Source organism: Pleurodeles waltl, chromosome 10, assembly GCF_031143425.1.
Source record: "Pleurodeles waltl isolate 20211129_DDA chromosome 10, aPleWal1.hap1.20221129, whole genome shotgun sequence".
Taxonomy (NCBI): domain Eukaryota; kingdom Metazoa; phylum Chordata; class Amphibia; order Caudata; family Salamandridae; genus Pleurodeles; species Pleurodeles waltl.
In genome coordinates, this window is record NC_090449.1 from 805,084,176 (window position 1) to 805,109,347 (window position 25,172).

Here is a 25,172-nt window from a genome sequence, read left to right on the forward strand (position 1 = left end):
AAGTTTGGTCTGACCCCAGAGCAATATAGAATGAAGTTCAGGGACACCCAGAAGGTCAGTACCCAGTCTTGGGTTGACTTTGTGGACATTTCACTAAAGGCACTAGAGGGCTGGATTATTGGTAACAAAGTAGATACTTATGAGGGGTTATACAATCTGATCATGAGAGAGCACATCTTGACCAATTGTATCCAAGAAAGGTTACGCCAGCATCTAGTGGACTCTAAGCAGACCAACCCTAGAGAGCTAGGGGAGGCAGCTGATGAGTGGTTGAGAACCAAGGTGGTTGTCAAGTCCCAGGGGGGAGACTCCAAGAAGGGGGGACAGGTCCCCAAAAACCTAAGGAGGGAGGTGGTAAGCCCACCACAGAGACTCCCTCTGTACCCCAGAACCCTAAGAAAAAGGAGAGTAAATCCCACTCCCACTCTGACCAGCAGAGACAGTTAGACCCAGGGTTAAAAAAGCTCTTGGACAGTAGGGCTTGCTTTGACTGTCAGCAGACAGGTCACTTCAGAGGAGATGCAGCCTGTCCAAAGAAGGTGGTTAGCACTGGGCTGTCCAGTGTAGCCATAGAGGAGGATTCCTCAGATGATGAAGTCCTCCTAGCATTGAGCTGGGAGACAGGACCAGATGGTAAGCTGGTGATCCCTGAGGGTGGGAGTAGGCACTTCCACCACATTCAAGTGAACGGGATCCCTACCACTGGCCTGAGAGACACCTGTGCCAGTCACACTATAGTGAGTGACCGGTTAGTGACCCCAGACATGTATGTCCCAGGAAAGACAAAGAAAGTCAGGATAGCCACAGGGGAGGTCACCTCCAAACCTGTAGCCATAGTGCCCCTAGAGAGGGAGGGTATGCTTGACTGGATTAGGGTGGTAGTCAGTGCTGACCTCCCCCTAGATTGTATGCTGGGCAATGACCTCCCAGAGGTGGGTCTGGTCCCAGATGGGGCGGTCGCCCAGGGCACCCCCCCAACCCAAAATCCTGGGGAGTCAGTCCCTACAGTTAGGAGACAGGGGTCCCCAAGAAAAGGAAAGAAGAAAAGGAAGGGTAGGCCACTCTTAAAGAGAGTTCCAGGGAGCCAAAGGCCTTCTGCCCCAGTAGGGGGGGAGCCCAGAATTGGCACTGGTGAGGCCTCACCTGACCCCAAGGAAGTCCTGAGTAGTCAGGCAGCTGTCCAGATGCAAGGTGTTGCCCCTGCACTGACAGAAGGGAGAGTGGAAGGAGGGTGTCTGCCACAGGAGGTGGTAGCCCCCCACTCTAGACAGCAAGAGGGGTGCCAGGACCCCAAAGATGCCCCTAAAGCAGCTCAGCCACCTGCCAGTGGAGAGCTTAGGGTGTGGTTCTGGGTACTGACAGCTGTCAGTAGCCTCTGCTGGGTGCTAGCCTTCCTGGCAGCACTGTACTTGGCCTGGGAGGCAGACCCCAGGGCCAATAGCAAAGTAGGCCCCCTGACCCTATTGGTCATGGTGGGGTTGCTCAAGTGTTGGGTGACCTCTTTGGGTAAGCTAGGTGTTGCCCTAGCAAAGTTTGGAGTAGGGGAGGTGGGCACCTCACTACCAAAGTTGGCAGAGAGAAAGGAGGAAGACCCCCCTAGAGGAAAGTTTCAGTTTGAGTTGGGTCCTTTTACTGTTGGGATGGCTTCACTACCCATAGGGAGTGACCCTGACAGGAGGATATAAGGCAGAGTAGGCCCCGCAAAGGGACAGCCAGTTTTCTTCACTGTCTTCCTCGCCTAACAAGCCAGGAAGACTCTCCCAGGGTTGGGCTGAGTCTCCTGGGCGTGTGGGCTGGGGGGGGGGGGTTGTGTGAGAAAACAGGGCTGATTGCAGAGGCCCCATAACTTTTTGCCCCCATTTTCCTCTTTTTGCTGGTGTTTTCCTGACTTTGATGGTGCCCTGGGTACTGCTAACCAGTCCCAGGGCCTGTGCTCTGTGTAAAATGGATATGCAAATTAGGCTAATTATAATTGGCTAAGTTAACCTACCAATAAGTCCCTAGTATATGGTAGGGCATGTAGGTTTAGGGACCACAGCATAGGTGGTGCACACCTAGGTGCACTGCTGAGGTGCCCAGTGTCATTTTAAAAGCAAGCCTGCCTTGCTGGCTGCTTTTAAATTAAAGTTATATGCAAATTCGACTTTGGAATTAAAGGTACTTCCAAAGTCTTAAACTACCTTACTTTTACATATAAGTCACCCCTAAGGTGTGCCCTATGTGCCCCTAGGGCTGGGTGCCATGTAACTATAAGCAGGGACTTTATAAAAATAGATTTATAAGCCCTGGTGAGGTAAAAACAGCCAAATTCGTTTTTCCCTCATTGAAGTAAATGGCCTTCATAGGCTAGAATGGGCAGACTTTATTTTAAATTTTAAAGTCTCCTTAAATGTTACATACCAAGAATTTGGTATAAAATTAATTGTTGTAATAAATCCCACAACTTCCAGTTGTTGGATTTAATATAACTTGTTCAGGTAAAAAGTTTAGACTTTACCTAAAAAGTTGCCAATTTCAGCTCTGCATTGTTTTTGCTGCTGTGCTCTGATTGGCCAGCCTGCAGCAGCTTCTGCCAGGCTGCCTTGATGAGCTGTGAAGTGGCCTGGCTTCACACAAAGGAATGTGCTTGGGGGAGAGAATCTCCCATCAGCAGATGGTGAGGCAGGAAGGGGGAGGGCTGCCAAACTGGTCTTCAAAGGCAGAGAAGGACATTTGCAGCACCCAGCAACACCCCCACATCCTGCAACCCCAGACAATTAGGTGCCCCCTTGATTAGATTAGGAGAGGGCAGGAGAGGGGTGTGTTTATGATTTTTAGCCACACCAGTGGGTGGGCTCAGCCAGATGTAACCTCCAAAAATCAGATTCATCCATGTTGGATTTTTAGAGACTGTTGCCTTCTGGGATGGATTTTTGCCACACTTCCCAGGAAGTGGTCATCACAGGGGGACGACCCTGTCCCCGATTGGAGAACCAGGGCCCCCCTGCTTTTCACCCAGGAGCAAGGATAAAACTGGCAGACCTGCACCCACGCCTCAGATCCCTACCAGATTTCAACAAGAAAAGAACTAAAGGAGAAGAAGGACTGCCCTGCTGGACCCCTGGCCTGCACCTGGAACCTGCACTCAGAAGGACTGCACCAGCTGCACACTTGGGCTTCACCACAAGAAGGACTTTGCCTGGCTTCAACTGGTTCAAGGAGGGACTCCCTGTTTGCTACAGGTGAAAAATTGCTAACCAGAGTCCCCTGCACCAACTCCTGAAGAAAGCGACCAGCTGACCACTGTCCAGTGGCCAAAAAGGAGTTTGCGCCAGGTGCATTCTGGGAGTTGAAGTCCGCACCCCCCAAGGACCATCACAGAACTTCTGGACCCTTGGGGTGAGCTGTGGACCCCAAAAGAACCTTAAAAGAACATCTGGGTGAAGCCCCAGAAGTTTGGAAAAGATTTGAGAATTTTTGGAAAAAAGCTCCAGAGAGGGACCGACCCGGCGTGGAAATTCTAGCCGGCTTGCCTCAACCGCGACCCGGCCTGACTTCATGGTTCGTCCTGGTAAAGAAAAACATCCAAAAAAGAGACTAAGTCCGAAGGTAAAAAGTTGACCGGGACCTCCCAGCCATCGTATCCGAGAAGGGCTCCATGGACGTCGGATCAAGATCCAGGTTTACCCCGGTCGAAGGATTTTCATCTCGAAAAAACAACTAAGTCCGAAGGTAAAAGTCTCCACCGAGGAAACCCACATCGCGTATCCGGACAAGGGCTCCAGGAGGTCGGATTCAACTGGCAGGTTCGTCCCGGTGAAGAAAAACTTCAAAATAAAGACTAAGTCAGAAGGTAACTTTTTAACCGAGGCCTCCCGCGACCTGTAGCCGAGCAGGGCTCCAACGCGGTCGGCCTGAAAGTTTGACTTTGCCCCGGTCGAGGTGCAACCAGATGACCCGATTGGCGCTTTTTGTTTCTAAGCGCTAGAAAAGTAATAATTCTTTAAAAATTCATATCTCCGGTTCCCCTGAACCGATTTTAATCGTTTGTGTGTCAGTTTAAAGATAAAAATATAAACTATTTTTATAAATTGGTTTTGGATTTTTAAACTGTTTCCTGTGTTTTATTTAATTACTGTTTTGTGACATTTGCATGCTTTACACTTTGTCTCCTAAGTTAAGCCTTGACGCTCGTTGCCAAGCTACCAAGGGTTGAGCTGGGATTAATTTACTGAGACCTAACTGTACCTAGGTGGAGGTTAGTGGCTTGTTGCTAGGTGTAGGTACCTACCTGCCCTACCAATAACCCATTTTCCAACAGACCCCCTTTATGTCTTCCTGGCTTGCTTCCAGGTTCTCCTAAGCGAGACCCCTGAAGCGGGCAGTCTGGTTTCCCAGTGCCAGCATGTAACTAAATACATCCAAGGGAGGTTTACTAGGGTCTTTCTCCAAAGCCTCCTTTACCAGACTCATAGGTCTGGCAGTTTACAACTGCACACACAGACACTGCAGTGGAAGGTCTCAGCCATGTTTACAGGGCTACTAATGTGGGTGGCACAACCAGTGCTGCAGACCCACTAGTAGCATTTGATTTACAGGCCCTGGGCACCTCTAGTGCACTTTACTAGGGACTTAGTAGTAAATCAAATATGACAATCATGGATAAGCCAAAGTACACATACATGTTATACAGGGAACACTTACACTTTAGCACTGGTCAGCAGTGCTAAAGTGTCCAGAGCAAACAAAAACAGCAAAAACAGAGTCCGGCACACAGAAGCAACCTGAGAAGTAGAGGAAAAAGGTTAGGGAAGACCATGCCAAGGATGCCAAGTGTAACACATGTGCATGGCCCTTTCCCTTCCATATTGCTTTCCATGGTCTGTTGTGCCGACAGTCCTGTCCCGCTTGTCCTGTGTGTTGTATTGTTCTGCTGCAACCTCCGACGTCTGCCCTGCAAGGTCAGTTTTGCGCCCCTGCCCCTCACTCTCCTGCCCTCTGTTATCCGAGACCATGTCCCAACCCCATTCCTCCTCCCCTCCATGACCCAATGTACCATTCTTGCCAGCATTTTGAACTTCATAAGAGGGAGATTTTGAAACAAAAAAAGAGAACCCTGGGGCATTGATTTTCTCCACTCAATTACAATAAAAGAAAGAGAGGAGAGTTTAGACAGAAGACAGATAAAATAAAGCCCTTTTGGGTTTAAACACATTTGGAGTCTCTAGCCTGAATCAGGTCTGTTGGCATGTATGGCTGTACTGCCACTGCCTCTTCCTTCTGCCCTCAGTGGTCTGTTATATTGACACAGTCTCTCTTCACTGTCCTGCATGGCTGGTATGTTGCTCCTGCCCCTCTTTCCCCTGCCCTCCATGGTCTGCTGTGCTTCCACTGCCCCTCCTGCCTGACCAGCATGGTCAACTTGTTGCCTCTGCACCCTCCTTTCTGCCCTCAATTATCCGAGTCTGTGTCCCTAACATCTGCCCCCAAAACGGTATTCTAATAAACAAACAAGTAGATTGCTAACATTCTATATTTATTACATAAGTGTGGCATGCCTGACATTATCTTGATGTAAACAAAACTATGATGCCTAAAGCATTTCCTTTAGAAATTATAAACATTAAAGGGTCTTTTTCCTATAGAAAGTATGGTCAGTGCTCTAAAAACAAAAATTAGGATTTTTTTTCCGAGTTCTCAAATAGCGACTAAGCACTTTAAAATGATTTGCCATCTTTACTTTTTTTATCCAGTAGGTTACTTGATTATTTGTTATACTTAGGGTAGAGGATGTGGGGTTACGGCCAGAGAGGCGGACTTTGCAACTGGGGAACCAGGTTTGAGTTTCAACATCTGCTCGACATCCAGTGATTCTGGGCAAATCATTTAATCGCCCCATGCCCAAAACCACAATGAATGTGTCCTTGTGTAATGTAACTGATACTCATGTAAAGCTCACCAATACCTTTGGGTCACTTCTGCGCTATTTAAAATAAAAAAAACACAAGCAAAGTGTGTTTTGTACATTTCTGTCATTGGGCTATACCTGGGCTACATTTGGGCGATATTTGTGCTCTTTTTTTTTTCTTCTGGTGCCCATCTTGGCAGACATATTTGTTATGAAGCACCCTAATTTCTATGGCAGGACCGGAGGCTCAGATTATGCTTCTCTTTCTTTACTACTCAAATTTCAGCAGCCAATCAAAACACAGAAATAAGTTAACTACATTTCCCATCATGCTTTACACGACATGTCCACCAATCATCAGCTCCCTGACCGTATTAGAGTCCATAACACTTAGGAGAACTTATTTTTCTTTGCTGCTCCTCAGCGAGATAATTACTAATTTTTCGTACCCTTTTATACTGGTTCTCGTTAGTGGGATTCCTGTAGTGGGAGATTTTGGTTCTGGCGGCCCGCACGCTTGGCTGCCGCGGCGCCTTTTGTAAACTATTCTCTTGTCCCTTTGTTCATTTCTTCAGGTGTCCCGATCCTGGGCGGGGTTCTGTGTTCTGTACACGCCCGCTTCTGTGGATCTTACAGGTGAGTTCACTTATTTGGGTTATTGTTGGTTTCCCCGGCCCTCTGGGGCCCCTGATATGTATTTTAGTTTGCGCTTTTGCATGTGACCGATGCCTTCCCTGGTGCGGCCCAGGTCAGAGAGTGGAGTCGAAGGGCCTAGCCCAAATCCTACTAGATCTACTATTTGGGCTACGTGCATTCCGTTGTCAGTTTCTCTTCCTCCTGGCCATTGACAGCACGTCGGATTTGCACGTTTTTTGCATTCCTGACGTGCCGGTCATCGGTGTAGACCCCTGGCTGAAATAACTGAGCAAGCCCTGCATTGCTTGCGGTGTGCATGCTTTCTGGAAAGTTCATTTAGGCTCTCCTTGATGCCCTCAGAGATTATTTGGGGGGCTGCAATAATTTTTATACAGCGGTAGCTGAGGAGCCCTGTTAGGATTTTTTTTTCCTATTGCACCTGGAGTGGCTCCTCCCTTGTTGAGTCCAGTGTCCGACTGGTTTGATATTTGCCTGTTCGCAGTGCATTGGGTTACAATGACCGAGTGGCTGCCTTTTGAAGACAAGGAGTTTGGGCAAGGCTATGAAGAGGCCCTCGGTCCTCAGTTGGGAGAAGGCTTGTCTGAGGTTATTAATGCCTCAGTGCAACAGTCTCTTAGCAGGGCGTTGGCGGTTTCCGTACCACAAAAAATCAACCAAGCTGTTTTGGCAGCTTTGAAGCCCCTCACTCAGCAATTTGAATACTTTGTCAAGAAACATGGGTTGGTTCCCTTGACAGGTGACAAGTTGACGGACGAAGGCACTTCGGATGCGGCTAAACCAAAACCTCAAACCACTTTGTGGCCTCATGATGGAGCCATGTCAGCTTTGACCCAGTCTTCTTCAGACAATGTGTATTTCTTCCATCCGTCTTCTTCCAAAGGATCTCCCCATGAGGCTGAAGTTTAATCTTTTCAGATTCAGCCGCGTCAGACTCTTCTCATTCTAGTAGCGCCTTTCATAAATGCAAGAGGGCTAGGAAGTCGGGTTCTTCTCATGCCAAGGAAAGGCCTAAGTCTCCTTCCAATCCATTTCAGTTTAACCCAGCGGATATTATTCATCTTCGCTCTGCAGATTGGGCCACGGCGCAGGCCCTTGTGGTTTATCTCCATGATAAGTTAAGGAAGGGCTTCGACAAGGAGGTGCGAAATACGTTGCAGGCTGAGTGCCCTAGGCCAGAAATTCCAGACAAGGTGGCGGAGATGCCAGACATTGATCCCAGCATGCTTACTTTCCTTAAGAAATTCACCAAGGACACCAAAAAAGGCATTGACAGGGCTTGGCGCTCGTATCAAGACAAGCTTTTGGACCTTTCAGGTCCTTTGGCCAAAATCTTGGAAATGGCCTTAAGAGCTAAAGAGACTGGCACCCCAATTGACCCTCATTCTCTGGCTGAGTGGATGCAGAGGGTGATTTGTTTGTTAGAAAATGCTAACTGCGCCATATCAACAGAAAGGTTGCTTCCTCCTCACCACTTCTCCGGTAAGTGGTGCCATTGTTTTGGGCTTGTCTGGGCTTGCTTGGGGTTCTTGGCTTCTCCTCTCCCGGAAGGCCTCGCCCCCTCCCTGACTCCTGCTGCCCCAGCCCCCCGCACTCCCATTGGCGTTTTCACTCCCTCCTCCCAGCTGCCACTCCCTCCCACCTCCCCTCTTATACCGGCCGCAGCGCGAGGTTAGAAGCGACCTCTGACCCTGCATCCTTGCAGGCAGGTCGCCTCCTCCTCACCACTGCTTTGGTAAGTGCTGCCATTGTTTTTGGCTTGTTTGGGCTTGTTTGGGCTTCTTGGCTTCTCCTCTCCCGGAAGGTCCCGACCCCTCCTCCTCGGAGCTCTTCCTGCTCCTGACTCCTGCTGCCCCTGCCCCCGCACTCCCATTGGAGGTTTCCCTCCCTCCTCCCAGCTGCCACTCCATCCCACCTTCCCTCTTATGCCGGCCGCAGCACGGACACGCCGCTGGCGCGCCAAAGGCAAGCCAGTCTGCACCAAGACCGCGCCCAGCGCTAGACCCCCTGGCCAACACGCCTCCTGCACCACGGAACACCTTTACACTGCCAACAAACTCCACGCCCTTAATCCAGGCCGCTCCTCCATCTGCTTCCAGTCCACACCGACGCGCACCAAAGGACCCTTCTCCTGCAAAGCCTGCAATTTCACCTGCAACCAACCTCCAAACTCCAAATCAAAACAGACAACTGCTCAATATGCATCCTACTTAACACCCGCTCCGTCCACAAACATGCAATTGAACTCTGGGACCTCCTGACCACATACTCGCCCGACGTCGCGTTCCTCACCGAAACCTGGATGAATTCGGCCTCGGAACCAGACGTAGTCATAGCCATAGCCATACCAGAAAACTACAAGATCACCAGAAGAGACCGAATCAACAGACCAGGAGGTGGAATCGCCATAGTCCACAAAAAAACCATAAGAATCTCCTCCAACTCCCACAACACCATCAACTCCACCGAGCACCTCCACTTCAAAGTCCACATCAACACCAAAAACACACTCAGGGGAACAATGGTCTACAGACCCAGACCGCAGTTCTGCGACTACATCGCCAACGCCATCAGCTCCCAAGCCCTCGCCTCAACAGACTACATCCTCCTCAGTGACCTAAACTTCCACCTAGAAAATAACAACGATATCAACACCACCAACCTTATCGACAACCTCGCCAACTTCGGCCTCAAGCAACTCGTCACTACACCAACCCACTCCGCAGGCCACACACTCGACCCCATCTTCTCAGCCAGCAACCATGCCTCTTTCAGCCACACCACCGAACTCAGCTGGACAGACCACCGCTGCATCCACTTCTCCTACCAGAAACCAGCCACTCACCACCACCGCACACAACCCCCGACGCAACTGGAGCAAAATATCAACGGATCAACTGATCTCCACTCTCGGCCGGGCCCCACCCCCTGGGGCCCCGGACCCCAACACAGCCACCACCAACCTGCATCGCTGGATAAAAGATTGCGCCAACACCCTTGCACTGCTAAAAAAAAAAAAAAACACCTCCCACAGAATCAAGGCCAGCTGGTTCACCCCAGAACTACAGGAATCCAAACGGCTAAGTCGCAGAATGGATTCCACAGAAACCACAGCACCGAGACTGCACTCATTGCTGCCACAGACGACATTAGGACCATGCTCGACGAAGGAGAAACAGCAGCACTCATCCTCCTGGACCTCTCCGCAGCCTATGACACAGTATGGCATCACACTCTCTGCACACGCCTCCACAATGCTGGAATCCGCAACAAGGCACTCAACTGGATCTCGTCATTTCTCTCAGGCAGAACCCAGAGAGTCTGCCTCCCACAGTTCCTGTCAGAATCCTCCAGAATCATCTGTGACGTTCCCCAAGGATCTTCGCCCAGCCCCACGCTCTTCAACGTTTACATGGCCCCCCTCGCCAACATCGCACTAACCCACCACATTAACAGTTTCCTACGCAGACGACACTAAGCTCATCCTCTCCCTCACGAAAGACCCTACAACTGCAAAGAATAACCTCCACAATGGACTTCACGCCATCGCCAGCTGGATGGAATCAAGCCACCTCAAGTTAAACACAGACAAGACAGAAATCCTCATCTTTGGCACCAACCCCTCAACTTGGAATGACTCCGGGTGACCCACCTCCCTAGTAACCGCGCCCTCACCCACCACCCACGCACGCAACCTAGGCTTCATGTTGGACTCCACACTCAGCATGACTCAGCAGGTCAATGCCATCTCCTCTTCCCGCTAAAACACCCTCTGCATGCTCTGCAAAATCTTCAAGTGGATTCCCGTCGAAACCAGGAAAACTGTCACCCACACCCTGGTCAGCAGCCGATTGGACTACGGAAATGCCCTATATGCAGGAATAACAACCAAACTCCTAACAAAGCTGCAAAGAATCCAGAACGCATCCGTCCACCTCATTCTGGACATCCCACGCTGCAACCACATTTTCCCCCACCTCAGAGACCTTCATTGGCTACCAGAATCAAAGAGGATCACCTTCAAACTCCTCATCCACGCACACAAGGCCCTCCACGACACAGGCCCAGCCTACCTCAACAACAGACTCACCTTCCACACCCCCATCATCATCTTCGCTCCGCCAGCCTCGCCCTTGCATCCATCCCCCACATCTGCTGCACCACCGCCAGAGGAAGATCCTTCTCTCACCTAGCCACCAAGACCTGGAACTCCCTACCGCTCCACCTTCGCCAGACCCAAGACCTCTTGACATTCAGAAAACGCCTCAAAACATGGCTTTACGAACAGTAGCTCCCCCCCCCCAGCGCCTTGAGACCCTAACGGGTGATTAGTGCGCTCTATAAATCCTTGATTGATTGAAAGACGCAAGTCCCTCCTCATGAGAATTGATTCTACCTTGACGTTCGAACTTCCAAGGCTCCCAGCGAGGCTCTTTCAGGGGAGGCCAGGACTATGCCAGAGGAGGTGCTTTCTTCCCCTCCTGCTCCCGTTTCCTTCGTCGGCGTGGACAGTGAGGAGGTTCAAGAACCAACATCCAGTCAAGTTTTTCTGCAGGTGAGAATTCAAGATTGTTCTCACATTCAGTTGGGGGGATCGTGTGCAGTATTTCCTCCACAACTGGTATCGCGTGACTCAAGATGCATGGGTGTTGCAGACTGTTCAGGGTTTCCGTTTGGAGTTCTTTCAGACTCTGCAGCAGGAGAGTATTCCTCCTCCTCTCAATTTTTCCCTACAAGACGTCAGTGTGATCAATTCCGAGTTTCAGGCTTTGTTCCAGAAAAGAGCGATTGCTTTCTGCGAACCCCATCCTTCTGGGTTCTGAAGCAACATCTTTCTGGTACAAAAAAAATCGGAGGAAGGCATCAGTTGGTTTTAAACCTATGAGAATTCAACTCATTCATCATTTACCGGCATTTCAAAATGGAAGGTCTTCATCTGTTACCAGATCTTCTTCAGACGGGAGAATGGTTGATGCGACTAGATCTCAAGGATGCATATCTGACGGTTCCCATTTGGCGCCCTCACAGGTGTTTCCTCCAGTTCAGGTGGAGGGGCAGTTGGATGGAGTATTCGGTCCTGCCCTCCAGCTCTCGTCGGTGCCTTGGTGTTTCACCAAGCTGCTCAAGCCGGTGGTTGCACACCTTAGGGAAAAAGGGATCCGCTTGATCATATATCAAGATGATATCCTGATCATGGCGCAATCCTAGGAGCTACTCAAGCAACACAGGCTCTCGACCATCTACCTTCTTCAGGATCTAGGTTTTGTCATTAACTAAAAGAAATCGATCCTTAGGCCTTCCAGGACTGTAGAATTCTTAGGTTTTGTGATCGATTCAGAGAGGTAATTATTGGTCCTTCCCAAGTCTAAGCTCCGGGACATCAAGAAGGAGCTTCAGGTGGCATTAGCCAAAACCTTTTTGGCCCTGAGGAAAACCGCTTGGATTGTGGGGCTGCTGGCCCCTTCAGTTCAGGTGATTTTTCCAGGGCCCCTCCACTACAGAGCATTACAGAGACTCAAGATCCGCCATCTTCAGAGAGGCTTGACCTACTCTGATTTGATTTCTCTGACGGTCGAAGTTCGTTCGGAGCTCAATTGGTGGTTGACGCAGGTTGACGCGTGGAATGGCAGAACTATTTTCAGCTCCCAGCCGGAGACGGTGATACAATCGGATGCCAGCCTTTGGGGCTGGGGGGTGAGATGCAGGGACATCTTGACAGGGGGGAGATGGTCTCCGCAGGAACTTCAGTTGCACATCAATTGTCTGGAGTTATTAGTGGGTTCTTTTGCAATAAGGACTATCGCCCAAGAAGGTTTTGTGTTCCATTCTTCTGCGGATGGACAATATAGCGGCGGTCAGGTATATCAACAAATTGGGGGGCACCAGGTTTCCTGTCCTGGCTGAGATAGCCAAAGATTTTTGGCATTACTGTTTGAAACACAGACTTCTGGTGACGGCGGAATATCTTCTGGGTCAGATCAATATGGTAGCAGATTAGAATTCAAGGTACCTCAGGGATTACTTCGACTGGAAGCTTCTGCCTCAATTATTCCTTTTGACTCAGCAATTGTGGGGCCCGTGCAAGATAGATCTTTTTGCCTCTCGTCTGAACAAGCAGATAGAGGATTTTTTCAGTTGGAGGTCAGATCTGTTGGCGAGGGCCACAAACGCTTTCCTTCAGGATTGGGCCGGGTCCCTCAATTATGCCTTTCCCCCCTTTGCCATGATCCCGAGGGTGGTGACTCAGATCAAGCGGCATAGAGCAGAGGTAATCCTGATCACTCCAATTTGGAGAGCTCAGCCTTGGTTCCCGTTACTGCTGGAACTGGCGTGTGACTCTCCTCTATATCTTCCTTGTTCTCCAGACATGCTTCTGGGCCCACAGGGCGAGAATCATCCTCTAGTACTGAAGAGGCAGTTGCAGCTGATGGCTTGGAGGCTTTCAGGGAACATTGGCACTTGCCAGGCATTTCGAAATTGGCTGAAAGATTTATCAATAGGGTTTGGGCGCCCTCCACTAGGAAGAGATATTTCTCTGCTTGGAGAGTCTGGAGGAGTTGGTGCCTGAAACAGCATTTGGATCCTGTGGCAACTGGGATTGTCCAAATCGTGATTTTTTTTTTGCAGCAGGCCGAAGAAGGATTGCCGTACAGATCAGTAAATAACTTTTGGTCAGCCATTTCTGTAGGCCATGTCAAGGTAGATGGCACTCCAGTAGGCATGCATCCTGTGGTGACTAAGCTTCTGAGGGGTGTGAGGGTTTCCAATCCTTCTCCCAAGTATACGTTCCTTTGGGACGTGAACTTAGTTCTTAACATTGTTTGAGAGATGGCCTGATAATTCAGATTTGTCTAGGAAGCAATTGTCAGCCAGGTTAGCAATGCTATTATGCTTGGCGGCCTGTTGAAGATCTTCGGAAGTGAAGGCCTTGGATCTTGCAGGTGGAGTTTTTACACCGGAGGGTGTTTCTTTTTTAATCTTTAGAAAGGCTAAGACAATGTCTACGAGTATAGAATACTTGGTATTTCCATTTTCTAAAAAGTTGTGTTGTAGATTGCTTGAAAGAATATGAACAGTGTAATAGATTACTCAGGCCGATTCTGATTAATCAATTGCTGATTTCACTCCGTAAACCTTTTAAACCTGTCTCTGCAGCTACCATTGCTAGGTGGTTGTGCCTTGTAATGGTTGAAGCTGGTATTGATACACATTTATTTGGAGCGCACTCAGTTCAGGGTGCAGCGGCATCTAAATCTGTACGTTTGGGTGTGTCTGTGCAGGATATTATGACATCAGCTGATTGGTCCTCGGACTTTAAACAGTTTTATTACAAGCCAGTAGGTGATTTTGCATCTAGAGTGTTTCAGGCAGCTTTGAACTAGCATAATCTGAGCCTCCGGTCCTGCCATAGAATGTAAAATTTTCTAGCAGTCGCACCAAGAATTTTCAATTCTATTAAGGACACAGAGGTGAGGATTATCCCTCCCAAGGATTTATTTGCTGTTTTCAGGTGGCAATATGTTAATTGCAGAATACATCTGTTTTAATATACCCTCCCGAGTTATGAAGTTGATGTATAGGATGGCCATGCTATTATTATTATTATTTGTTTCCATTTTTCCTAGGATCGGAGCAAAAGTCAGAGTAACAGGGATATCCTTCCCAGTGAATCATGGTGGGACATTCTATCTGTGGTAAACAATCGTCTTCAAGCAGGTGATTCTCCTTTGTGGATGTTTTTCCAGGTTCTTGGTTTATGATTCTTCATGATGCAGTTCGTGACGCAAAGAAAGAGGAATTCTCCTAGGTGTGATGGACTCTAATAGGGTCAGGGACCTGATGATTGGTGGACATGTCATGTAAAGCATGATTGGAAATGTAGTTAACTTTTTTCTGTGTTTTGATTGGCTGCTGAAATTTGAGTAGTAAAGAAAGGGAAGCATAATCCTCACCTCCGTGTCCTTAATAGAACTGAAAATTCTTGGCGCGACTGCTAGCAAATTTTACATTCCTCATTTACTGCAGTATCTTCAGTACAAAATGATTTCAGTTTTCCACTTCTATCCCATCAAGATGGCGTTCCGATGAGAAACACTTGTGGCATCATTTCAGAATGTTACCACTCTAGTTTCTCATTAGAACACTGTAGTAAAGCTGCAGATCACCAGGGAGTTAACTGGTGGCCTGCTGCTGGTGTTGAAAGTGCATGCTCCAGTCTGCACGTCAGAATGGTTTAATGAAATAGAAGAGAAAGATACTTGAGAACTCACATAAAACATTCCCTAATTTTTCTTTCTATTGCACTAACCATAATTTCTATGACAAAATACTCCTTTCTAAATTAAATGTTTTACATTTTACTAGTTTGACTCAATCAAGATGGCTTCAGGTGTGCCTCACTTTTGTCATAAGTAATGCTGTCAGCACTCTAGTTGTTCTTTATAACACTCTGGGAAGCTGCAGTAGAACACAAGGGAATCAACTGACAGGCTGCTCTTGTTGGAAGAACATGCTTTACTGAGAATGTCAGACTTCATTCTCATAGGTGGAGAAAGATAGCTTGAATTTATAGAAAATATTCTCTCATTGAAGTTTCTGGAGTACCTTCTTCTATGGGAACATCATGAGAAAACTGTTTTCTCTCAAACACGATTCATGAAATCCCAGAAGAAGGCTTTCTCACAGGGTAAAATCATCTTAGAACACACCACAATCCCTAAAATGAGTATGGTAACATCAACAAATTATTTATCTTGTAACAAAAATCTGTTTTCACACTTTATACGTTCTCCTTTTTGTGACCCTCAAAACCTGCCATTCACTACAGTGGATTTCAATGGGGTTTATGTTGCAGACTCCCGTAATGACTGATACATATATATATATATATATATATATATATACACATATATATATATATATATATTCATTCACCAAGAATGAAGCATCACACTCAGAGAAGTTCCTCTATTTTGCTTTTAATTATTTTATAATTAGTGCCTCCACCACCTAACGTGTTTCGACCTAAACAGGTCTTGATCACAGGTAACACTATCCCCCCACCACACTTATATAGTCCCTATTATGTGCTTCTAGCAATGCATTCTACTACTATATATCGATCGGTGCACCCCGAGATAAAGAGATTGGAGAAAAAACCCCATCAGAAAACAAGACATAGAAAGGGGAGAAGAGGGAATAGGGGGAAAAAGGTACCAGCTACGAGAACGCCAAAAGAAATAGCTACTACAATAGAAGAAGAAAATCTAATAGTGAATTTGTCTAAACATGAATTAACAGATGAGAAGAAATTAGTTAATGAGGGATTATCTTTTTGTCCTGAGAAACATTTTGATTATACTGAATTACGGATTGATATTTATAAATTTGTAAGAAAACTCAAATAAAAAATAAAAAAATTGTCAAAGAGAAGACAAATATCCATGATGGCTTCATAGAAGAGAAACAAACAAACTTGAATATTGATCAAGACTTAAAGACATGGTATTATTTTATACATAATCTGGATGAACAAGTATTCTCAGAGAAGGAAATTCTAGATTTATTGGATATAAATATGAATAAAAATCAATATACTACTTTAAAAGCACATTCAAAATTCTGCCCAGTTCTAAGTCCTGGAACTAAAAATGATATTTCCCATGAGCTTGTGGTCAAAGATTTGGATACATTGAGGAAAATAAAACACCAGGAGGGCAGAAAGGAAAACTTAACATTGAGTGAAAGACAAGCACTAGATAATTTGGCAAGGAATAAAACAATAGTAATTAAACCAGCGGATAAGGGAGGAAACATAGTAATCATGGATGCAGAAGATTACAAACGAGAAGCATACAGACAACTGAATGATAACAACAACTATTGTAGATTGAAGGAGAATCCTATGGATGAGTTAATTAACCAACTTGAGTGTGCTTTGAAACAATGTCAGGATGACAAGCTGATTAATGAGAATGAGTATCATTTCATAATTAATACATTTCCGGTGATACCTACAATTTACATTTTACCAAGGATACATAAAACCCTGCAAGATCCACCAGGAAGACCGATTATTTCAAGCTGTGGGGCTTTATATGAAGGTCTATCATCTGATATTGACTATTATCTGGCACCCCTGGTTCCAACCTGGAGCTCATACATTAAGGATACAGGTGATTTCCTTAGGATACTTTCAGACATTAATTGGCAGGAGGAATACCTGCTAGTGACAGTGGATGTGGTTTCCTTATATACGTCCATTAGACATGAAGTTGGTCTCAAGGCTGTAGATTATTTTTGAGACAACGTAATATTCAAGAACTACAACATTCAAAGATGTTGGTAACTATGATTAGAATGTGTCTAAATAGCAATATTTTCATGTTTAATCATGAGATTTTCCTCCAAACACAGGGGACAGCAATGGGAGTATCCTTTTCTCCAAATTATGCCAACCTAACAATGGGATGGTGGGAGAGAGAAGTAGCCTGGAGAGAGGAAAATAATCAGTACATGGCAAAAATACCATTGTGGTTGAGATTCATGGACGATCTGTTCATAATTTGTAAAGGAACAGATAAGGAATTTCAAGAATTCTTTAAAATATTGAACAATAATGATTTGGGGCTCAAGTTTATAATAAACCAATAAAAAGGAAATATAATTCCTAGACATTAAGGTTTATGTACACAATCAGTACATACGACCATGTACCGAAAACCAAACATCTACTAACAGCATTTTACATGGTACAAGCTTTCACCCACAAAGTCTGATTAAAAGTATGCCCTATGGGGAATTTTTAAGAGCTGAACGCAATTGTTCAGAAGAAAATGTTTTGATAGAACAATGTGAGAAAGTTGAAAATCGCTTCCAAAAGAGGGGGTGTAATCAAAAGGATATCCACACAGGCAAGGTGAAAGCACGGAACACATGTAGAGAATACATCTTATCTAAAAAGGAATAAAAAAAGCTGCAGCGGAATGATGACCAACCAATAAGGATGATAATGTCATACAATAAAGAACACAATGATATCAAAGATCTTGCAGAAACATTGGAACTTGATATATAATGACTCTGATATTAGGTATGTAGTGGGACAAAGACTGAACATTACTTATAAAAGGGCACCCACCATCAAGGACCAATTGGTGAAAAGTAATTTTGTTGAACAGGCCCCACAGACATGGTTAAAGAAGGATGTAACAGGGTTTTATAAATGTTTGAAGTGTAAAGCTTGTCAAATTGGTGAGAACAGAAAAACAGTTCAAGATACCATGGGTCAAACCTTTACGATTGACAAAAAGATAACTTGTGAAATGACCCATGTAATATATGTACTGAAATGTGGATGTGGTTTAAAGTATGTAGGGAGTACAGCCTGTAAACTAAAGAAACGGATATTGGAACATATCAGGGCAGTCAATAATGGTGACTTAAGCTATGCAATGGTAAAACATCAAAAACATTGTCAGGAAAGATATTGGAAACAAATGATATTTTGGAGCGGCACATGTCCCTGAAAATGAGAGAGGGGGCAATAGGACCTTAAAATTACGTCATTTGGAATCAAGATATATTATCAAACTCAAAACTAAGATTCTATTTGGGTTAAATACAGATGAAGAACTTTTTGTACATTTATAGACAATAATGGGAACCAGCAGTAAGAAATTAAAAGAGACAGCGGTATGAATGAACTTTGAACAACAATGTATTTCATACAATGAGAAAGAATAGAAATAAATGTAACCAAATGTCTAGTAGAATAGGAACTGTTCGGTTTAAAATTCATGTTTTTCACAAGGGTTATTAATTCTGTTTAAATATTGTTTGATTTTATGTACTGTCCACCCACATCTTAATAGTAACAAACTGAAGACATCAAATACTGGATATTATGTAGAAACAATGTAGAATTGGAACAGTGTAGGTATTTGTGTTAAACATAAAGTTAGTGAACAAATGATGATCAAATAGAGAAATATGACATTGACAGTAAAATGGTGAAAATTTAGCTATATATATATAATGTTTATAAGTATAAGTCTATAAGTATCCATGTTTTGTAACGAAATGCCAAATTGGTAAAAGATAAAAATATATATATTTAGGTAAGAATGTATAAATGTTATAAATGATATAGTGTCACAAAACATGGATACACTATAATAGAATACAAAAGAATGGTGTAATATAAGTTAATAATATAAAATAAGAAATACTTATGATAAATGTTTTCAAGAAATACTACATGGTTCAGAATCCATTGCTAGAAACACATAATAGGGACTATATAAGTGTGGTGGAGAGATAGTGTTGTTACCTGTGATCAAGACCTGTTTAGGTCGAAATGCGTCAGGTGGTGGAGGCACTAATCATAAAATAATTAAAAGCAAAATAGAGGAACTTCTTGGAGTGTGATGCTTCATTCTTGGTGAATAATTATAGAAGTTATGGTTGCTAACTCTGTCATCAGCATCGGCAGCAAGAGCGCACAATTTGTTGGTGTGACCATTTGGTGAAGTGTATATATTTATATATATATATATATATATATATATATATATATATATATATATATATATATATATATATATACACACACACACACATATATATATATATAAATATACACACACACACATATTCCAGAAAGTAAATTTTTTCCCTACACATAAGCTTCAGTTCTTTTTTTCAGCTCTATAGATCATTTAGAAGGTGTTATAATGTATATTGGTCCCAAGATGGCTGCCAGCACTCCCTGCTTGAATTGCTGGCCTAAAATAAAATCTCACTATGAGACCCATGCTTAGGCTCCACCCAGATATCTATATTTCTTTATTTCTCGAAACCTACTGAACAGATTTCCAGCAAGTAACATAATGGGCTCTTTCTGGACCAAAATCTACCTTTCTACCAAATTTGGTGTATTTCCGTCCAGCAGTTACAGCTGTAGTCGTGTTCACAATCTCTATGGGAAATTGCATGGGGAAAATGCATTTTGCCCCCCCATCTCTTTTCTTGGACTCAGCTTGATGATTCACTCAAGTTATTTCAAGACAACAGCTGAAGTGAATGGCAAACTGGTTTCAAACCTTTTGTGAAGATTCGTCAAATGGCTCCTAAATTATTGGTAAAACAAGAAACACTTTTTCTATAGAGGCTAGGTCCTAGCTATAATTACCTACTGGCGAGTGTTATATATATATATATATATATATATATTTATTTATTCTTCATTACTATTCCCAGTATAGTTTTTGAATGCACATATGGTCTTTTACAACAGCTACCAAAAAAATTTCACTCAAAGTGTAACACAAGGGATGTAAATGTCCCACTTAAGCACCCTACGAACATAGAAATGTCACATATATTCATACTGAAAACGTGGCAGCTGTGAATTGACAGTGAATATTTGTCTCATTACATTCTCCGTCAGGACATGTGGCGACATTAGTTGCCTTCCATTATATTTATATTGAAATTATAAAATCATACAGTGTGATAAATACCTCAATCTTAAGCAGTTGTCCAAGAAACCTGTCAAGCCTCGCAAACACCATATGTGATGGGAAGTCCCACGGTCTAAATGTGTTGCCGTTGATGAAGTACTTTGCCAGTTTCTCTCTATGAAGGAGGAATGAATGTTTAAAGGCCTTGACAACATTTACCGTGATTTGGACATTCTCTAACATTTCTTCAGTTTCCCCTTTCAGAATGTCTTCAGGAGACAGGTAGGTTATAGCCTAGAAATAAAATGAAGATTACATTAACTGAAAATGACAATGTTTATATCTTTAAATATTATTCTTTGAAGCAAGGACATTGTGATGCATCACAAATGCATTATTTCAATCTACATACTTCTTCACTTGTTTAGAAAATCATATTGAATACAATAGCTTTGAGTACTGAAACACCATTCAATGTAGATGTGTGCTAAAGTAAATGTCTGCAGTTTCTAGAAAATGGAAATGCATTTGAATGGATGCAGTAGTATTTCCCTTGAGTATCTCATAGTATGCTACTAATGAGTATCACTCAGCATGAGTTGCCTAAGTTCCCAGACCTTTCCCAACTTCATCTGTTGGGTGCCCAAAATGCCCTAAGAAAGCCAAGTCTTGATTCCTCTATACTAGTGCTAGTTGGTTTTCCATAAGACACCATATATATTTAGACAGTTGGTCCAATTCAAGAATAGTCCAGATTGACGTACTGAGTGCCAGAAGACTGAACAAATCAGAAAATCTAGGGTTCAGTAAATGTGCCAGAAGCTGTACTACAATATGAATTATTTTGTAGCAGTAGGTAATATGTCATTATGAGGAATTGCAAGGTGGTCTCCAGAACAGGTCTTATTCATCCCTAGAGCAATTTGGTAGGAATTGTGTTTTACCAGTATGGGCATTAATTCTGGCATTGCACTTTCTATCCTTGACCTTCGCAGTCATGAAGGCAGTAATAAAAAGTAAAATGGGTTTGAAGATTACTTATTGTATATTTCATTCTACAAATCCCTTCTACCATTTTCTCTTCAGAATCAAGTAGAGGGATGTTGAAGGGCTAAAGGTATGAAAAGGTATCATCCCCTCTAATGTTAATCGAGGTCAAAGGTGCATCATGTTTCTTTGATATCCCTGTTATTTGGGCAACTTGATGTTTATGCCTATCACATTTGTGACTGGAATCCTGGTGCCAGTCTATCTGATGAGATTAACAAGATCAACACTTAGGGAGAAATGTTTGGCTTCTCCAGGGGCTGGATCAGCTCAGTGGTAAAAGCCTTTTTACAAGATCACCAAAAACCTATATGCAAAGCAGATTAAAGTATTTAGAAGAAAGTAGGGACAATTCATTATGTTTTGAACACAGTCTAATTTCAGTGGTCATGTAAGGGGTTTTCTAAGTATAATGACTATTTCATTGCGTGAGCAGAAAACTGATAAATAGGAGGAATCAATTGCTGTGTGCAGTATGAAATGTTACACAGATTTATAGGGTGTGTCATCGCCTGGAAGAGTATCCTGGCACAGAGCAGATGAGACTCTAGCCAAACCTAGGGCCAATTAGAACTACTCGAAAAGCCAAGTCTTCAGCTTCTTGCAGAATTCAAGAAGTGAGGAGGAGGAGGGTCTTATGTATAGCAGGAGGTTATCCCACACTTTAGGAGGGATGTAGGAGAAGGCTCAACCACCAGATCTGATTTTCCACGTGTGGGATGTGTGCAAGTAGGAGTATGGACAAGTGAGGGTGTCTGGAAGGTATGTGAAAGCATACATGATTGATGAGGCATGCTGGGTCACCATTATGTGGTGCCTTGAAAGGGTGGTTTTCCATTATCCATCTGAACAGGAAGTGGCGTCACCAATTTCCTGCTAAAACAGTCTTTAAAAAGGCGAAGCCAAGCAAGAGGACTCATTTCAGCCATGTGGTGGATTGGCTCTATGGTCAGAAGTTTGTGACAACTGAACGAGCTAAGCCACTGCTGGTTGAAATACTTTGTTTCACACACCTCTACAAACGGCAGCTTTGGGGGAGCAGGAGTTCCACTCATTTAGGCTAGGATCCCACTCTATCTCCTGAGCTATTCACAATTGTTCATTTTGCTTTCTGCATCCACCATGACATCTTGTGAAATTATTTTAAGTTAAAAGCCTGGGCACACTACCAAACGGTGAGCCATATATACTCTAAAGGGACATTTGCCCATCTTTAGCTGTAAATATAGCCAGTGGGTCCAGGTGCTATGGCAGCTGTGGTATCTGGTGTTAACCCTTTACTCTTACCATTTTGTTCAAGAACAGTAACTTTACCATAGGTTTCTAACATCTACAGAAGCACAAATCAGTGACATAGCTTACCTTATTCACAAGGTTCAGGTTCTACATGTGTGCTGATAAAAGTCCATTCACATATTTCACCTAGAGAGGAAGAAGTTGATGGTGGGCTAGATAGATTGGCTCACTGTTCCTTAATATATAGGATGCCCCCAAGCAATATCAGCATACATCTCTGATTCTTAAAGTTGAACTAGAGTGCAGCCCTCTAATTTCATTAACTCTTTCTTTGGATCCCTTACACAGATAATATTGTACTAATGCAGTCTAGTTCTTATGAAGGCATTGAATAAATCATATCAAAGCTTTGAAGTAACTATAACTGCTGGAAGATCCTTCCTATAACCTGGAAATGAAGGTTGATGTCTTTAACTGTAGTTGAGATTTTGAAGCATAGATATGTGTTGAACCCCACTTAAACTCTTTTGGCATCTTCGGCTAGCTCCTAAATCACCCACCCACTTGTAAAGTACGACGTTGTCTGCATATTGTCTGAGAATTTTTGTTTTGGGGCATTTAGGCAGCTGTGACTTTCTCTTGTGCAAAGTTATTCGTCTTTTAGGTATCTGCTTATATTTTTGTGGCTGCCGAGCTGGGCATTGATTTGGAATTTTATATTATGTTGAAAATTTACAAGAGCCAGCAGTAACACATATACGTTGCAGAGGAGAGGCAACAATAGAGATGATTGTGATATCCTGCATGAAACAGATTTCACTCTCATTTTAATGTTCCCACTAGATGCTCCAAACAGATGTCTGCTAATGTAAACAATGCTGGTTCTCAGTCCCTCCTCAGTCTGAAACTGGAGAGTCATAAAACACATTGATAGCTTTCTCAGACTCCTGCAGCTGGCACACTACCTCACCTTCCATCAATTTGTTAATGAAGAGCCATATAGAAAAAGATCTATAGTTTGATAGTTCAATAGGTCTATTTGGTATTTTCTTTTGCAGTGGACAGATTGTTTAGTTAATCGGATTTGGAATCCATCCTTGTTAGACAGAATAATGTTTACTCTTGTTATAACAGAGTTACCCATATAGAGGTGGTCTTAATTATAGCAGCTAAACAAGGCTAAGCTAAGATGTCCAAAGCTTTCAGCTTATTGATTGTTGCGCATACTTGTTCAAAGTTCTGTAATACAAATGGCAAAAATGTTCTTTGGTCACTCAGGTTTGATCAGTAAGTAGGATAATGTTTCCATCTTCTGAGATTTAATGTTTCGCTGCTTGTTCTGAAGGCATTTATCAGATTTTCAGAGTACTATTTGGTGGTGCCAGGGGGGCGTGGCCATGCTGAGCAGAGGAATGGATGCACAGTAGAGCACTCTGACTGTCTTTGCCCTATATACAAGAAATCATGCAGAGATCAGCAGCCATCCGTAGCTCCTAAGCCTTGCTCGGCCAATTTAGAGGGAGTGAGAACTTGGAGGTGGACTGTGCTGCTCCAGGGAGTGAGGGTACAGCACGAGGAATAGAGGCTGCAGATCCTCATGGCGAGGACAAGATGGAGGTAGGTGGCATTGCCAAGAGGGCCTGGCCAACTGCTGCAGCCCACGGAGCTTCAATTTGAGCGACTCACTGTCCTGCTCCACCTGTCGGACCACTGGGACTCTTGGACTCCAGTGGCAACCACCCACAGCATTGCGGTGGTCAGGGACTGAGGCAGATTTGGCATACTGAACCTGTGAGCCACACCGAACTGCAGCACTGATCTCTCCCCACCTGTAGAGGTTTGTGGTATTAGAGGGTCCAAGCCCACCTCCCCTGATGTCTTTAGGCCCTTCGGGGGGCCACCACAGGCACTGTGGGTTGTGGAGAGAGGGGGGACCTCAGAGGAGTCCAACCGGCCCAGAGGCACAGGAGTATGCCTACTGGCTAGCAGATAAAGACATACAATCTAGCCAGGTATATTGTTCCAAAATATTATGCCTCAAAGCTTAGCCGTTGAGAACATATTAGTCACCCAAAGCATTAGCTTGTTAGGAGCAAGTTCTCCCACCCACCATTAGGTGGCATGCTTCATCATCAGGCATTGCTCCTTGTTGAGCCAGTGCTGCAATGCCCAACAAGCCCCACAAAAGGGCTCTTTGCTGAGGACAGCTTCCCTGCTGTTTTTTTTAATCAAGGTGTTTTACGTGCATGGGGTCCCGCCAGCCTAGTGCCTTGCTTCCGACCTCGCCACACAGTTCCACCCACCAAATGGGCATATTTCTGGCTAAACAGCCCTTCCCTCCATGCAGCTCTTGGATGGGGGGGGTTCATTACTGACTATTACACCCATTTAAATTAATCAACATTATACATGCACAAGTGTTAAGTGACATGGTGAATGAGCTTTTAGTCCCGCAGAAAGGGTTGGCATACTGCATAGCGCTCTAAGGCTGCCTTGGTGCTTTCTCACACCATTTTTACCTCAACCTAAGTAACCTTGCAGAAATATGATTTCAACTTACTTGACAGGGGCTGTGATATTTTTCTACCACCAGGTACAGGAGTGGCATTGTTTATCTACAGTATTTATTTGTGGCACTGGGGTTGATTGTTTGACACCAATATCTTATAAGAATGCTGCTGTGCTTTAGAACTAACACCTAATATGTTGGTATACTAATATGTGTACATCTTTGGTGTTCATGCACTGGCCATTTTGTTTTCTACTACTGTCTGCATTTGCAGCTACTGGGTCATTGGCAATACCTTATTTCAGATATTCACACTATAGTTATTTGCATTACATTTGTCATTAGATTTGTAGGAGCTGCTCAGCTCAGACCACCA

The 25,172-nt window shown here is 44.3% G+C and overlaps 1 protein-coding gene across 1 annotated transcript in view; it reads right to left on the bottom strand.

Moving 5' to 3' along the window:
* DNAH11 (dynein axonemal heavy chain 11) overlaps positions 1-25,172 on the bottom strand; it is a 2,866,633-nt gene that overhangs the window by 2,361,888 nt on the left and 479,573 nt on the right. Inside the window, exon 7 of the mRNA XM_069211469.1 lies at positions 20,065-20,298. Coding sequence (XP_069067570.1) covers positions 20,065-20,298 — 234 coding nt within the window. The remainder of the gene's footprint in view (positions 1-20,064; positions 20,299-25,172) is intronic.